Here is a 16928-nt window from a genome sequence, read left to right as displayed (position 1 = left end):
ATGTGAGATCAATACAGGCATTCAAAAACTGTGGGAACACTGCTCACCATGAAATGAGCGTGCTTAGGAGTGCGACTGTGACGTACTCCTGTGAGCCGAGGGGAGGTGGACGAGTGTGGTGAGCGAGCACTTACCAACGCAAATCACAGAAAAGGTCAACAAAGTGCTACGCTTTTGGAAATTTCCTTTGTCCGTTCAATCATGTAAACAAATTATGTAAATCTGGCTTGACGTGAAGTGATTCAGGTGAACAGGTTCAATACTGGATTCAGATTTAACTACATAGAAAAAAGCATGTGAATGAATCAAAAGTGATAGTCCTACTGTAGATCAAGCATAAAGAGAAATCTTTTGACTTAAAAATGCCATTCAAAGAGACCTCCAGAGGTATCTTAAAGGCCTATTTTTGATATGATGGAGCCGTGTTCTGCCAAAGTTAGAACAGTGTTGGATATTTCATCCATTATTTTAAGCAAGACAGAGAAAGCAAGGCAGACAAAGAGGACAAATAGGACTATGTTTTTAATGCACTGATAACGCTTACATTATCTCTGCATTTTTACAGTCTGGCACATCAACATTTTTTCCATCATTATAGCACTCACTATTCAACCTTTGTTGGATTTTGTCCTTGCACACCCACACGCATAGACACAGCTGTCTTTTCTCTGCCTTCAGTCAAAAATCTGATTAATATGTGTTGTCCTAATGAATAAATCAAAGAAAATGGAAATTAGCAATGCAAACAAAAACCAATATCTTTGAAGGCTCATGCAATTCATAGGATTGCATTTGCAAATAATGAGCTCCTGGGCTGTTTAAAATCAAAGAAAATACAATCTGTAGTTAAATAAGTGTAAACTATTAAAATATCAACCGTTTTTTTGCTCATTTTTAATTTGACTATATTTTAGGTACTTTAAAATATAGTCTTTGCCCCGAACAACCCATCTCTAACCCTGCTGGAGGACACATACTGTATTACATGAAGCAGACGTTGGGGACCCTGACAGGTGCACCCTGCTATGGTTATTTCCAGTGTCATACACCTTTAAATTTACAACCAATTCATTTAATACAAATGTAAATAATAGTTGTCCTAGAATACAACCCCGTGGAACACCTTTGTAAACACTCATGGAGCTTGGCTGAAAGGCATCAGTCACAACAAGATTTTATATCAAATCCAAAAGATTCCAGGCATTTCAAAATAATTTGATGTTTGACAGTATTGAAAGCCTGAGATAAATCAATGAAAAGGTTTATCTAATGCACTAGCAACATCTTTTAAGACTTTTGAGCTGCTGTCCCAGTCCAAAGCAGATTAATACGATTTTAAAATGGAGTGTTGAGATAAAAATGTTCTTAAAATGGTCGTTTACCAGTTTCTTTACTTTAGCTAGACATTATAGTTTGGACATTTGTGTAAATTATACCACCTTCAGAAAAAGGTCTAAGAAAACACTTTTATTTCTGGGAATACCACTTTAAAATCTCTATCACATCATGTTGCTCATCACAGCCATTCATTAACCTGTATCATAATTCCCCACATTTATTTGATATTGCTATATTATTAGAGGACAAGTTTTTCAATTGATCTACAATTTTTGATACAAAAGTAAACTATTTTACACAGTCTATCTACGGTCTCATACAGCCTCAAAATTACCATTAGCTTGTACCGACACTAATCATTACAATACTCTCCTCCACTGTGTCTGGCTCTAATAATTAACACATGGGGTGGTGAGAGAATATGAAAGACAAAAAAAAAAGTAGTTGGGCAATTTTCCCTGCATGGAGCAGAGCAGCATTGAGCAGCTGTCAGCGTGACTTCACACCTACTCGCTACTGGTGGTTTATTAAATATAGCTGTGGTTGAACAGAGCTTTCATAGAGGTTGGTGCTGGAGCAGTGAAGCATCATCTGACCCTGGAGCATGTGAGGGAAATCAGAGCAGCAGCTCAGTTAGAATCACACCTGCCAATTATGCATGTATTCCTGAGAGCCCTCTGCTATTCTCTGCTCTCACCTGCTGACCTTTCAGCTTGTCAAAAGCTGCCATTTTCCCATGTATTTCATAACTGTCTGGAAGTTGGTCCTAGTTCCTATCACAGTAGCTTTAATTTTGCCAAACATATCAGTCCCCACCCTGAAAACTCCTTGTCTGGTGACATTAAAAGTATAAACATGTTGTTTTAAACATGAACAAGTAAGCTAACCATCCAAACCATTGACTGTAGGCTAGACTGTAGACTGACACTTCCTCCCACTTAACCAAAATGAAGCCAAAATATCCCAGATATGAAAACTGCCATCTTGCGCTGGTGACACCATTTAGAGAGGCTATGCAGTAGTAATCAGGGTTGGAGCCATATTGAGGTCCCTCCCATACACCCACCCAAATCAATTATGAGCAATCTATGTCAATCATGTAATTTCACCTGGTATTATAGCATCAAATAACTAATGAAAACCAAACTGAACATACATCATATCAAACACATCCAGCATGGTGAAAGCTAGGCTACCTGAAATGACAGAAAACGTCTTTGGGAAGAATTTATTTGACATGTTTCTGAGTTTTTCGTTTGGCTCTCTCCCCGTCTGCTAACATGGAGAGGGGGAGGGGGTTATGAACTATACTGCAGCCAGCCACCAGGGGGAGATCCATATGTTTTGGCTTAACTTGAGGGGAGTTGTAATGTCATCCATCTTTATATACAGTCAATGAGCTACATAGGTTTGGAACAACAAAAAAAGTCTTATCTTGTGTTTTTTTCTTATAACGTTCAGACTAACTGTTTTTGCATATCATGTATGTAGCCATCAAGGGCATATCTGAATCTCTTTGACAAGATTCTCTTTTAAAAATGAGCCATTTGGACCAACTTTTCAACCAAACTAATGGAGATTACATTAGCTTATTTAGCTGGCCAACATTTATCTACCTTTGTCTGAAATCAAGGACTCTTTGTTTAACAAATAAATATTTTTGAGCGCTAGATTTTCCACCTTTATCGACGTATACGTGCAGTTAGAGAATGGAAAGCTTGCGAGTGACGGAACAATAACTAAGAGGGGCTGAGCTTAGCAACCATTACAAAAGCAACTAAAAAACAAACATTATCGTCTCTTGAGATGTTTCAGTGTCTTGGTGTTTCAAATTAGACTCCTTAAAAGACATTGAGGCTAATGTGAGTGAGCATGTTTGCTTGTTTGATGGGTGTCTCAGACTGGCACACTCAGCCTCGACGGGTGCCACTGTAGCACCCCTCAGCCCTCTGATCTCCATTCAGTACTAGGGTACTGGATGGAGTTCAATGTGCCTAAGTACTCCTTACGTTTGAGTAGTGAGAGAGGAAGAAGAATGCAGCCCTTTGAGCACCTTTGAGAGCTTGGCTGATTTGAGACTTTCAAAGAAATCCAACTTCCTCTTCCTATCAGCGGTTTGGTGATAGGCATCCTCTTCAGTGTTTCATCCCGTCTTCAGAGATGAAGACAAATGGAGCATGTGCGTTTCATCTCACCTTTTCACGAAGATAAAAAGCACTCGACACAGTGGAGTCTCTGCAGCTCTGCCTCCAAAATGCCAATTTTGTACTGTAGTAATCTTCATGAAATGTCAAAGGGATAATCAAATATAGTTAACAATCATCTGATAGTTAGAGCTATTAGGAAGTTATTTAATTTACCCAATGCCTGTGAAACTGTAACTTGATTTTATTCTCACTTGAAGAAAAAGCTAGTCTTCTATCAACCAGCAGTGTCTGAGTTTTACCTCTGTGGTTAAAAGAAAAAATCAGGTATCCTTAGTGATATTCTGATCAGACTGGTGATGAAAAAAGTATAGTTATGATTCTGATGTTGACAGATCTCACTCAGAGGGACAGATAAGGCAGAAACAAGCCTGCTGGTCACAACACATAGAGCGCTCTAATTGGGTACAATGGCACAGCTGAGACTTTCTGAAGGCTGGTGGATGGACGAACTGAGCCTCAAGCTCCCTCATCTGGAGACTTCAGTCTTCACTTCAGTCATTATAGTTTATCACAATCCAGCACAAAGTGGCAAATTTAAAAGGATTTACAAAGCAGCATCTTATTGTGAAATTACACTGTAAAAAAATATCTCCAACGTACCTAGTTGACCGAGAAAGCGTCTTAGAGCAAGGACATCCTGCTAAGCCTGTCAAATCAAGAGCCAATTTTCAACAAGAACAACAAATTGAGCTTTTTTGACTTGCATCTGCTGCAACCATGTACTGTGAGTCTTAGTGCAATCACCTTTACTCACTGCATCTAATTCTCCTTCAGTTAGTCATTTCCTTTATTTCACAACATCAATTGTATATTAACTGATTATTCTTATGTTATGTTTCTCAAAATGACTTGCAACACCATCTGAGCATGTGAACTGTTATAACTCTATGTAGAGATAGCACTGTTCATAGCTGCTAACAGCAATGCCAATCATATACAGTAGGAAAAGCCAGACAGTGTCACTTTTTCATGCTGTTTTTCCAGGCAAGTAGAGACAAGTGACAATTATGCCCCCCTACTTTTTGCTGTGATGGATTGCTCATTGATTGCTGTGCACTGACTCTGCACGAGGTCTTTATACCGCGACCCTATGTTCACTGCTGACGTGTGAGGTAGATGAAAAGCCGATCCCCCTTGTAGATGGGCAGGAATTATCCCAACATGATGCATCACATCAGTTTATGGTTGAGCAGTAATTTGAGCCAACAACATAATGGGGTCAGATAGGTGTGGTTGCAAATGGAGGTTATTTTAAACACTGGTTGTGTATTTTGGTTGCATTTTGTTCCTTCATTTAGTGTCAACCTGGAGAATTAGATCATACAAAATGCAAGAGACAATGGCTGAATTTGTAGAATCAGACGAGGAGACTGAGTGACTGTCTACCTTTGATTTGGTTGTTGAAGAATTAGTAGGCTTTGCACTCAGTGACGACTAAATCTGGCAAGATCTGAGCATACTACACTCTGTGCCTCTGTCTGTAATTCAGTGTTAATGACACACCATCCAGAGAAAAATGGAATAGAGAGGAGGAGCAGGGCTATTTACTTGTTATTCTGCAGGGCTCCTGACTAACCTTTTCACTAATAGCTCACAAAATTGAGTACCACTTAAATCATAATGCAACACAACACATTATTGCAGCCACGTACTTTATTCTATCTTAAGCTTTTTACTGATAAATCCTAAAAACAATGATACAATATTTCTAAAAAGTGAAGTAGTGCTTAAAGAGGAAGTAGTTTTCCATGACAGCACCACAGCAAGCCCCAAAACCATATATTACAAAACCATCAATTTATAACAAAAAGTTTCATTTGTGTTTTACCCTCTCTTACTGGGATACAGGCTAGGGAGAGGATTTTTATCCATTTATTATCATATCTATTAGCCCATTAAGGTCATTTTTCAAGTGTCCTCCTGAATTCAATGCTACAGACAGACCCCTGCAGGGAGGTCGTAAGTTTTACTACTGTGTACATTGACACTTGTGATGAGAGCTCTTGATTGTAAGATACATCTGGCACCTAGAGGTTGCTCTAAAATACTGTGGTTTGGAAGAGTTTTAACTTTAAAATGTTTAAATGTACCATGCCCCGGAGAGAGAGAGAGAGAGAGAGAGAGACATTGCTCAGGTGTGCGATATGATCCAAAAACTCTCTAAGCCCAGTGTTACTCCACAATTCTCTGGTTTATCAGTCAAGTGTATAAACAGCAGATGGGATTCACTGTAGCTGACAGAGTGAGTTGACTCATGTGAACTACCGATATTAAGGAGTAAAAAATATCGATGTATCAGCCGATATAAACATCCCTCAAACGTGGTTATTAAATACTTTGTTTTAAATTATGTATCGGGGCAGGATATTTTACAGTTTAACAATAACAATAAACTTTCTTATCTAAAATTATATCTGTGAACTGTAATAATAAACTTCACTTGAAATTAAATCATTATAAATGACCCCATTCTATATTTTCTGCTCAACAAAAAAGTTTTCATATTGGCCGATATTAACAACTTATATGCTGACACGATACATCTACACATCCAATGCAGGTTGAATGCGCATCCATACATCTGTCTCCGAAAAGCTAGAGGCCTTTTCTGCTATTTTATCCTGTGAATGGGGAGATACTGTATAGCCATGATGTAAAAAGTGCGCTGTCAGGAGGTCTAATTCCTCCAAAATCCTGTGACGTGCACTAACCAGCACAGACACATTTGCATTCGGGAACATGTGAGCAGACTACCTTGGCAAAAAAACAACATTGGAGGAGTGAGGATTGCGGTGTTATCCCATAATACCATATTGGATTTAAGGCTCTAAAATATCAGTGGTTTGAACATTTCAAAAAGCTGAAAGATAAACATTTTATCAGAGCTGCTGTTGAGGTTTGACAAAGGAGGCAGGGTTACATTTCACCCTTCCTGAAATGATAGGTCATTGGTAGAGGGATCACGACTCAGGCAACAGCATCTAAACAAAACCTGCCTTCCTCTGTCACGCTCTGTTCCTGCGTGCCTGTCACTATGACAACAGGCTGTTTTGCCAGACCTTTAAATTGACTTTAATGTCACAATTATCGAGCCAAAGAGAAGGGCAAAAACAGATGGTAGACCTAGAGAGGTATGCAACATAATTATAAAGCTAAGTAAATAAAAAAAGGCAGCTTGAGTGCGACTTGCTGCCCGAACACCTCTCCTGGCAGCTTCACATTTGACAAATTTATCCACTTCTCTTTCTCCTGCTTTTCTCTGTCAAGCGTGTGCTTTGCCAGCAAAGGTAACAAATCATCTGTGAGCTGAGCTATCGGCCTCCCTGCTGGTTTGGGCTCCCCTCTTCCCAAGCACACCAACGAGATCACTCCCTCCCACTACAAGCGCCGACCAGGTAGTCAGCCGCAAGCCAGGCCACACAGGCAGAACACAGGTTGTTTCTCTGCTTCCCAAACGCTGACATTGAAGAGTGGTTTTATCATTAACATCTCTTTTTTTCTCACCGTCTGGGGTTAGGGCTGCTCACAACAAGCTAGCAACCTCTTCAAATCCGATTGCAGCCTCAGCCATAATGGCCCAAACTTATTATATTTGCTGTAATTTCTGAAAAGCTGCGAGAAAAATGAACTTGAGCAAGGCCGGGGTTAATTACATGATGCCATTAAATTACATTATCGTCCCAGTTAAAGACCGATCCTCCTGCACACTCAGGGCGCAGCACGAACTGCGTCTGGCTCGTAATTTCTGCACTCAGAGTCAAAAAAAAGAAATCTTCAAAAACATACTTGCTCTGTTTAATTACAGCACTATTAGAGGCAGACGTCTTCTGTCAAGCACTGGCCCTGGGGAACAGCAGAGCACCTTGCTTCCTGGCCAATTAAAAAAGCCAATTGAGAGTGCTTGATGACTTCGCTATCAACAAAAAAAAGAGGAAAATTGTACTTAATTTGCCACTAGACCTACTTGCTTATATCATACCTGATCATACATTCAGTTTATACAATGGCTCTGAGAGAAAAGGGTTTATTTTTCCCAGCGTTAAGAGTGCAGACTCACTGATCCATCCTGATGCTTTCAAGTGCAATAATTGCTCCTGTTCCCACGGCTCTGCCCACTTGCTGACAGAACCAAGTCCGATGAGAGCAGCCAACACAATCCATCAGCTTGCACACCGTCTCTCTGTCTGAGAGAAGACGCAAGAGCACTGAAACACTGATACATTTCACATAGATGAAATGCAATGTGACATCCAGATGGACTTTCAAATTGTTGTTGCTGTTGAAATAATGATTTGTTGCAATGTGGATGGTCAATTATCAGTGTTAGACAGCTGAACTTTGTGTGTGTAGTCCTAATGATCACCGGGCCAAAGCTAATGATTAAATGAGATGTGCATGTAGAGGTGAGGGTCGGCGGGGCTTGTGGTTTCGAGGGGTTATTATAGGGCAATGCACAAGAGCTATGGAGGCTCATCGTGCTTCAGGTATTGCCACGGCAACAGGGCTCAATTAAGAGTGGGATGCTGATGGTTGGGGAAAAGCTGCTTTAAAATTCAGTCATTCCATCTATGCAGACATACTTAAAAAAGCTGACTATCAGGATTTTTCTCACATTTAAATCCTCCATTTACTGCACTGTGCAAGAGAATCACTTCTTGTGCGTCAGGGGTTCTTAACATCTTTCTTTTATTCATTTATTGAGATAAAGACAATTAATAAATGTTCTAAGTAACAGAAAGTAGGTAGGTTTTTTTTATTATTACTAAAACTGCGCTGGTCCTTACTCCAGTTACTCTGGTGGCTTTTAAGGCAAACAATAATGGATGGACATGTTTCCTCCAAAAACTTTCAAGCAAAGTCATCCACTGAAAATTTGCAAAGTCATCTCTTCCTCATCCCTCCTCTGCTCTCAACGTCAAAAATCTCCATAAGAAGTAATGAGACAGTGTATTAATCATATTTTACTGCTTCTCAGTACGTTTGAGTATGAGCGATGAGTATAAAGTGTTATCTGTGGCAGTGCGATTTAAACCTAGACAAGTGATCCAAGCCATGGAGGTAAGACAGCAGAGCTCTTCATAAGCACCGGCTGCTGGCCAAACACACTTCTTGTTCGAGTCCAGTTGGCTACTTTATTATATACATTTTTGAAGAAAATAGTTTTGAACAACAGGATGCAATTCGCTCGGCATGTACAATGAATGACCACTAGACTCCGCTTTAAAAGAATATGAGCGTAATGATAGATACCGGGGCCTCAGAAAAGCTCCATTTTTTGCAAGCTCCATCAAATCCTTCCTGAACGCAGTCTGTTTGAGATCAGAGCTGCAACACAGTCAGAAATACAGCCTCTGATTAGTCAACAAGTCAGGAGCACAGCCTCTGATTGGTTGATAGACTCAGCCCAAGGCACCATGGCATTGCAGCTAATAAAAACAACAGTGACTGTTTTCAACACGGAAAAATGGATCTCAGTAGACATTCAGTGTTGGATTCATCATTATGGATTTATTATACAAGTCTGCAGTTCAGGGGTGTAAAAAAGCTTCTGAAATGGATACAATCATACCGGAGTCCTCGCAGTTAAACTGCACAACGGTTAGTTCCTGAGCAACAAAGAAAGCCCTAAATTTCATCGGACACGTCTGCGTCATGTTATGGGTGTGACCCGGCCGAGACACACCCACCTGAGCCGATCGTGCCCATTCTAGACAATTATTATGTTTCCACCAGCCACGCAAGGGCGTGTTTCAGCAACCATGTTTATTTTTGATGGAAGTGGACAGCTGCATCAAGCTGCACAGAGCAAACAGATTGAGCCAGACAGGAAGTCAGACAAAGGAATGACATAGTGCATCTGGTCAACTTTCAAAATAAAATACCCTGTGCAGACTCAGGATCTAAAGCACAACAATGTCGGAAATATGAACAAAAACACTTAAAATCGACAAAAACCGAAACCATTTAATTACGTATCCTACCCAACTGTGGTAGAAGCACAAACATCAAAATGACAAAATAAACATAATCTGAGAACTTTAACAACATCAGGCAGGCATGGCACTCTGTTATTTAACCATTTAACATTAGTAATGTTACGTTTTACTCGACATCGTTCTTCCCAGAACTGCTATAGTGTCCAGTACATCAGATTTTTTTCTTCAGTCTTGCTCAATGCTTGGTGGTGGTGAGACATTCGGCATAGACTTATTATATAAATAATTTCATTTAAAACCAATACATACATGGGCTAATTAAGACATGGGATTAAAAACATCTTCCCCCAACAGTGCATTTATGTTTCTATTATAACGATACATTAACCATCATTATGGCCCGTCTTGATAAACCTAACAGTGAAGGTGTCATTAAATAAATAAAAATAAAAAATAAGGTCAAATAATTCTTAATCACCAAAGCTCTGATCCATCAGGAATAGCTGAGGTTTTTAATAATAGCTATTTACAGACTGTGGGGGCTAGAACAAATAAGAAGCCTCATTCTTTTTCGGATCTGGAAATCGGATAGGCAAACTATTATGCAATATGATGGAATAGTAGCATTAGAATATACCAGAAGCTACCAAATCTGGGTTTTTACATCCCTCAGACAGCCCAAGCTGGCTAACTCTAACTCTAACTCTAACCCAGATGGCTGACTACTCCATATCCTTGTGGAAAGCTACACACATTTAGACTCAGAAATATATTAAATAACTTGTGAATGGAGAATTCAGTGATAAATACACTACCCGTGAAAAGTTTTGTCTCTCTAACCTTTGTGCTGTGGTAACCACTCTGACTTAAAGCTCAGTGAGACTAATAAATCTGTGACTGAAGGAGCCTGGTATAGCCTGTCTACATCGGAGTCCAAAGTCCTGTTGATAAAGGCCAGCGGTCACACTGATAAGGTTAAAAGAAAATTCCCTAACACATGCTTCATTCTCAGATCACTATCGACAAAATACTTACACTAACACACACACACACACACACACACACACACACACACACACACACACACACACACACACACACACACTCACATTTCTAGATGTTATTATCCCAGATGCACCAAACAAACAATAAAGCACCCACAGTGATGACTCTTACCTTGCTGTCTGCGGGTGACTCCCTCTTTCCTAGATGCTGGCCCATGCTGCTGACAAAGACTGGAAGAAAAAAGAGAGAATGTGTTTACACCAGGAGAAGTCTGTAAACAGCTTAATATGTGAAGATCATGTACTCCTCCTTATGTAAGACAAATTGGCTACCTCTTGAGTCAGTGTGTGAAACTGTAGCATTACACACAGCGATGACAACAGTGGGGTAACTGTTTTATGGTGGATGATGGGAGTGAAAACACCAACATATATCAAAATGCCACAGCCAAGAAATTCAACTTCAATATGAATCAAATCAAGGTCAAGATTTTGATTCTTGAAAATGTATTTTGAATGCATTATAAAGTTGTGTGTCATGAACATCTTTGGCTACAGTTTGTGTCCATGTATTGGGTTCTAATTTTGGCGTTTGGTGCTTTCACATCGAAACCTGTTCGGTTCAGTTGGCATGAACTCTAGTACATTTGCCAGCTGAGTACAGTTTGCCTGGTCTGGTGTGAAAGCTGTCAACTGAATCCATGTGTGGACCAAACAATGGACCAAGTCCATTTTAAACAGATGGTCCATGTTCACTTCCAAAACAAATAGTTTGTGTCGTGAAAGCAAATGTGAACAAATAATGATTTTTTTTTTTTTTTGTTTTTTGCATGATTCAAACGCTAAAAAACGAATTAACCAATCTGCTGGCTGTGAAATGGTCTTGTAATTCGTATTTGTACAACCAATGTATAAATCTATGGAAATCATTTGGTATTTGGTTTTGTATCCTACTCCATGTGGTTTGACAGTCCTTTGAGCCCAACAAAAAAGTGTCACTTAGTTATTCCACAGAAATACTCCCTAGAATGTAAGTGTACAAGTGAGATGCCTCTTTGTCGTCCTGCCTCTACCTCAAGACAGCAGTAATGCTTAGAATCAGTTATTTCTCTGTGAACCACCAGAGGCTTTAAAGTGCTGCATGACCTGCTGGCAGACACTTAATTTTCTCTGTCATGGTTCCTGATGATACACTGTTGATGCATGATGCTGAATATCCCTGTATGACTTCATGTTACTCATCTTTGTTTGTTTGTAAAAAGTCAATGTGAACGTGTACTAGACCAGAAATAAAATTGCAGCAATGTATCATTTTCTCCTTTCATCTGGACCAAAATAACCAATGTACAGGGGTGAAAACAACCGTAGGATGCTTTCACACCTGAAGCAAGAGCTGTTAACAGTTTTGACAAAGTTCAACCTGCATCATCCACTCTATGGAATCACATGGTGGTTATGTTACATGATGTTTTTATATCGGATGGTGGTCTGGTGATTATAAGGCCCGGACACATGCAGCCTCCGAGTCAAACCCAACAGCTAAAACAAACATCACTTTGACCTCAGTATTACCTAGCAGGGATAAGTATTCACAATAGCTGAATTTGGTCATTACTGATGAGGGATTTTACGGCAGTGTGTCCTCACAGCGGTATGCGTAGTTTGACGCTATGTAGAAAGTTGAAAGTTCAACATGGTGACTGACAGCAGGTGATGCATCACTTTAGTGCTTCTCAAGGGTTTATTTATGTTCTCAAGAGCTCACAAAAACTTACTGATTATGAGCATTATTATTGGTATTATTGGTAAACTGCCACTCAATAGGTTGAAACGTAAAGCAGGTCCTCTGCCAATCATGAGGTTGGCGGTTCGATCTTTGACCTGGCCCAGACTCTGAATCTCAAGATGGTTGGGCCTTATAGCTTGTGTCATGAATGTGTGAGTATGTGAATGTGAAGCAAACTGGAAAACACTTTGGATAAAAATGTAAAAATGAACAGGACAAACAGGGCTGTTTTGTACTGAAATACTGCAACACTACATTTCACTTAATGCCAAATACACATCACAGTGTTTAACTCCTTTTAACTTCCAGATATAGCAGGAAAACTCTGATCTGAAGTGCTCACGTGCATACGTGTTACCATGGTTACTTCGATTGTGGATGACTTGTAGGTCATCCGCTGCTTAAACTGACTGGTTATCACATGACTGCTTCCTGAGCAGTTCACAATCAGCAGATGGATTTAATAGTAGATTAACTTTACCCTAAAACATCATATCTACTTTCACAAAGTCCTGCTGCTAGTCTGCAGCTAGTCTGCTCTGAAACAGACTGAGACTCTCCTCTTCAGACTGTCTCTGTCTGGCTGTTTTGTCCGCACTGGATTTCGACCGACAGCTTTCACACCAGCCCAAACAAATCCAACCAAATGGAGTTTGTTTAAATCAACCAAGCTGTTCAGAAATGCTCTGAACATGTCTCAGCCCAAACTCCCTCCCTGTGTGTACCTGCTGTAGTCTCCCATGCCTTCGTCCATTCATTACATAAATACTTGCGCAGATGGTTTGTTTTGCCCGACGGCGCCACCACTGCTGTAAAACGCAGTCTGCCAGTGATTAGTAGCTGCTTCATTAGTGTTTTCATCTTTGTTATTATTTTGCTGTGGGGTGCCGCAAATAAGTCTCAAGCTCACAGTTATCTGCTGCTGTGCCATCTGACTAAGGTATGCCGGATAAAGGAAAAAGAAACCATGGGAGTGCTACTTTATTGTATAAAATGCTGCTCAATTACAGATCGAATGATTTAAATGATTATAAACATTCATCATTATATATAATGTCAGTGGTTCTAAAACTGTTTCACATCTAAGAACCTTAAACTGACACAAATTAGACCACAAATGCCCATTTGATAAGATTTTGGCCCAGGGCCCCCCAAATATTATACTTTTAAATGTTTTATTACAGAAAGTGTATAGAAGCCATCACCAGACATTCTACTGTGTAACTCTGATGGATTATAGTGGTAATAAACTATGACCATTTTTGCTGGGGAACCCCCACAAGGACCCCACTTTGAGAAGCACTGTCCTAGGTAAGCGCCACACACACTATGAGTCTGTAGCCCATTTCCTGTAGCCTGTTCAAGGTGAGAATGTTGCTCCTCCTCCTTGTTCCTCCTTGTCGTTCTTTATAAAACGTACAAACACAGAATAGAGGGCGCTGTTTCTTCCGGCTTAAGCTGGCAGCAGAGGCAGTAACAGAGTTGCATCGATGGCTGTGTGAAAAGAGTCAAACAGCAGGACGGGACACATGCAGTTACATGTGCTGTTATGTCACGCCACGCCTGTTTTGCTTCCAGAATGCACGCTATCCAAAATCCCACACTGGGGTGGCATATGTTGCCATTGCAATGTTTCCTGGCTCACTTTAACAATTACCATGCTTTTGATAGCAGTAAACATCTAAAGCGTCATTCTCACTGGACTGATATTACCAGGGGACCTCATGTGGGTTAGAAATGACCCCCCTACAACAGGGTTTTGTGCGGGGCATTTGAACAGGATAAGCAAATTCTTTATTTTCCTTAAATTTACCGACGTTATCTCTTGGATATGATGTCAAGGCATGAACTTAACATCAATGTTTCAGAAGTGGACCATCTGTTCTTCAGCACCTGCATTATCAATATAGTTTACAGTTGTTTTTCCTACTTTCTGCATGTGGAAGATGCATAAATGCACATTTGCTGCTCATTCAGATCAAGTAACGGACACTTCAGGGCTGTATTTGAATAGTCTATCTGATATCGCCGTGTTGGTGTTGGTCACACCACAGTTGATGCTGCTCCAGAACCGTCATTCCAACTTAAGGAAACAGCGATGGAAACCACAACTGGAGCATGGCTTTATGGTTGAGTGGGCTTCTTATGGGTCTCTCACTAAGGAGAACAGGGATCAAATGTCGCATGGGCTAGATTATTATTATGTTCACTGTAACTGCATACTGTTATTATTTTTACACTAAGTTCACTTATTATTTTCTGTGTCTTTAGAGTTTTCTATTGCTGTTTGGTTAGGTTTAGCCAACAAATATACTTGGCAAGGTTTAAGAAAACTTGGTTTGACTTAAAATACACTCTTTCATAACAATTAACATATGTCTGAATGGATAACTTCTCCCATGTCGCTTAACTATGACATTACAAAAACTTGATTGGTCAGTTTCAATGATGCTCCTGGAGCAACATTAATTATGATATTCTCGGAACAGCACCAACACAGCATTTTATGATATTGTGCGTACTTGAATACGACAACCTTTTGTTGCTCATTTTTAAATGTCAATCTAGCTGATCCCACAGCACGTCTGCAGACTGCTGCTCCACATATAATGAGCTGTGATCAAATTTCTTAATTGTTCAGTTATCTGACAACAGAAAACAGATGTGATAATATTAGTCCCGTGTGAATTGGCATCTCTGTGATTTGGGGTTGGTGAAAAGGGCTTTTCCTAAGTGCTGCAGCAACAACAGCGAACAACAGACTCCAGCCAACAGGTGTACTGCCAAATGCCTGAAAAGCACCAACATGTCCTGAATGGTAAACTCCCCTTAAGGGAAGGAGAGTACAGTAAGGAAGGCTCAGCTGTCTTCATGTGGAAGAAGTGAGAAGCATCTGCGAAGTCAGGATAGATCTCATGTGAATGATTGCAAAGCTCACAAAAATAACATAAATCCAACCAAGAATGTTTATACTCATGTAAGTGCGAGAAATAAAAGATTCTGACTGAAGAACTAGTGTCATTTAATCATATACTTAAAGGTGCAAGTGGAAAATGTGTATAACTAAGTGCTTTTTTTAACAAAAGTGCTGAATACTGCATGAATCCGAATCTCAGCCTGCACCCACCATTCAAGGAAATATCTTTATTCCTCTGAAGGCACATTCTCCTTTTCTTCTGAATAATCACAGCAAGTATTTTTTGGCCTTTTAGGAGAGTCCTGCAGCCATCAAAAACAGGCTTTTTTCATCTTTGGAGCCTTGACCATTTCCTTTTCTGGCTTTTCTTCACTGTAGAACAATCCATGAATGCAACATGGCTGTGTCTGCTTTGCTGCACCAAAGTTTGTGCTAAAAAATGTTGGCACAGGCTATTAACATCATGAGTGGATGTGGGGAAATCTCCATATGAAAGCCAACAATGTATAAAAATGATCTTAATTAATTCAAGAATTCAGTATGTGTCAGATTCATTATTCAAATGTTAGACACACCGAGCGCTTCACATTCCCTCTGCACAGGTCAATCAGTCCAACAGATTGAAAAATATGCAAATACAGCCTTTGAACAATCACAATAAAAAAAAAAGATAAAATCATGACTGCACACTCATGTTCACAAAGAGAAACACACACACAAACACACACACACTGGTGATGTAACACCGTATTTACCTTATGCAACGGTCAAAACAGGTTAATTAAATCTAACAAAGAGCCTCCCCGGTGCCAACATTGAATAAATTGAGAGACTATTACATCCATTGTCCTCTGAAGAGGGAGCAGTGTGTTGCAAGTGTGATTAAAATGCAATCAGATTGAAAAGTTTTTTAAAAGATTTTTATATCTAAGTTATATGGCTCATGGTTAACAACTCTGCACCCGGAGGAACAGAATTTGCAACAAATTATGCAACTCTATTAAAAAACGATTAGAAATTCTCCCAAGCATTAAAAAAAATGACAAAACTCTACAAACAAGAGTGAGTTTCTGAAAATTGGTCTCATTATAAAATGATTAGGGCTGCACAATGAATCAAAATATCATTCAAATATGGCCAAGTGTGATGTCAGAAGAAGCTGCAATTTTTAGTAAAAGTTAAAGCTGTGAAAACAGCATTATAATGAAAACGTGTAGAACTGCAGAGAGGCCCTGCCCTGTCGGGTGTGTTTGCAGCTCACTGAGATGGAAATATCTCAGCTTTTTCCAATGCAGCAAGCGCATCACAGGTCATGTCACAAGAATTAACCATCAGCTCGCTTCAACTTTTCCTTCCAAGGACGTCACAACATCCAGTTGAAAGGTAAGCCCAACTAAAGATGGTAAAGCGGATGATTATAGGAATACCAGAAGCTGTATACCGATCAGCCACAATATTAAAACCAGACAGGTGAAGTGATTAACATTGACTATCTTATTAAAATGCAATGTTCTCCTGGGAAGCCTTGGGTCCTGGCGTTCATGTGAATGCCATTTGATCACGTAAACAACCTCCTAGCACAGCACTCCCTAATGGCAGTGCCCGTCTAGTAGGACAATGTGCCCTGCCACACCACAAAAAGTGCTCAGAACTGACCCAAGGAGCCAAAGACGTTGATCCGATCCCCAATTTCCACAGATCCCAATCTGACAAGCATCTGTGGGCTGCGCTAGAACAAAT

At 40.0% G+C, this 16928-nt stretch overlaps 1 protein-coding gene across 1 annotated transcript in view; it reads right to left on the bottom strand.

Annotated features, from left to right (window-relative positions):
- LOC141011848 (myelin basic protein-like) overlaps nt 1-16928 on the bottom strand; it is a 55425-nt gene that overhangs the window by 28619 nt on the left and 9878 nt on the right. Inside the window, exon 2 of the mRNA XM_073485172.1 lies at nt 10658-10716. Coding sequence (XP_073341273.1) covers nt 10658-10702 — 45 coding nt within the window. The 5' untranslated portion in view covers nt 10703-10716. The remainder of the gene's footprint in view (nt 1-10657; nt 10717-16928) is intronic.

This window comes from Pagrus major, chromosome 17 (assembly GCF_040436345.1).
Source record: "Pagrus major chromosome 17, Pma_NU_1.0".
Taxonomy (NCBI): Eukaryota; Metazoa; Chordata; class Actinopteri; order Spariformes; family Sparidae; genus Pagrus; species Pagrus major.
The sequence above is the reverse complement of the archived record's forward strand: the minus strand, read 5'-3'. Positions and strand labels throughout refer to the sequence as shown.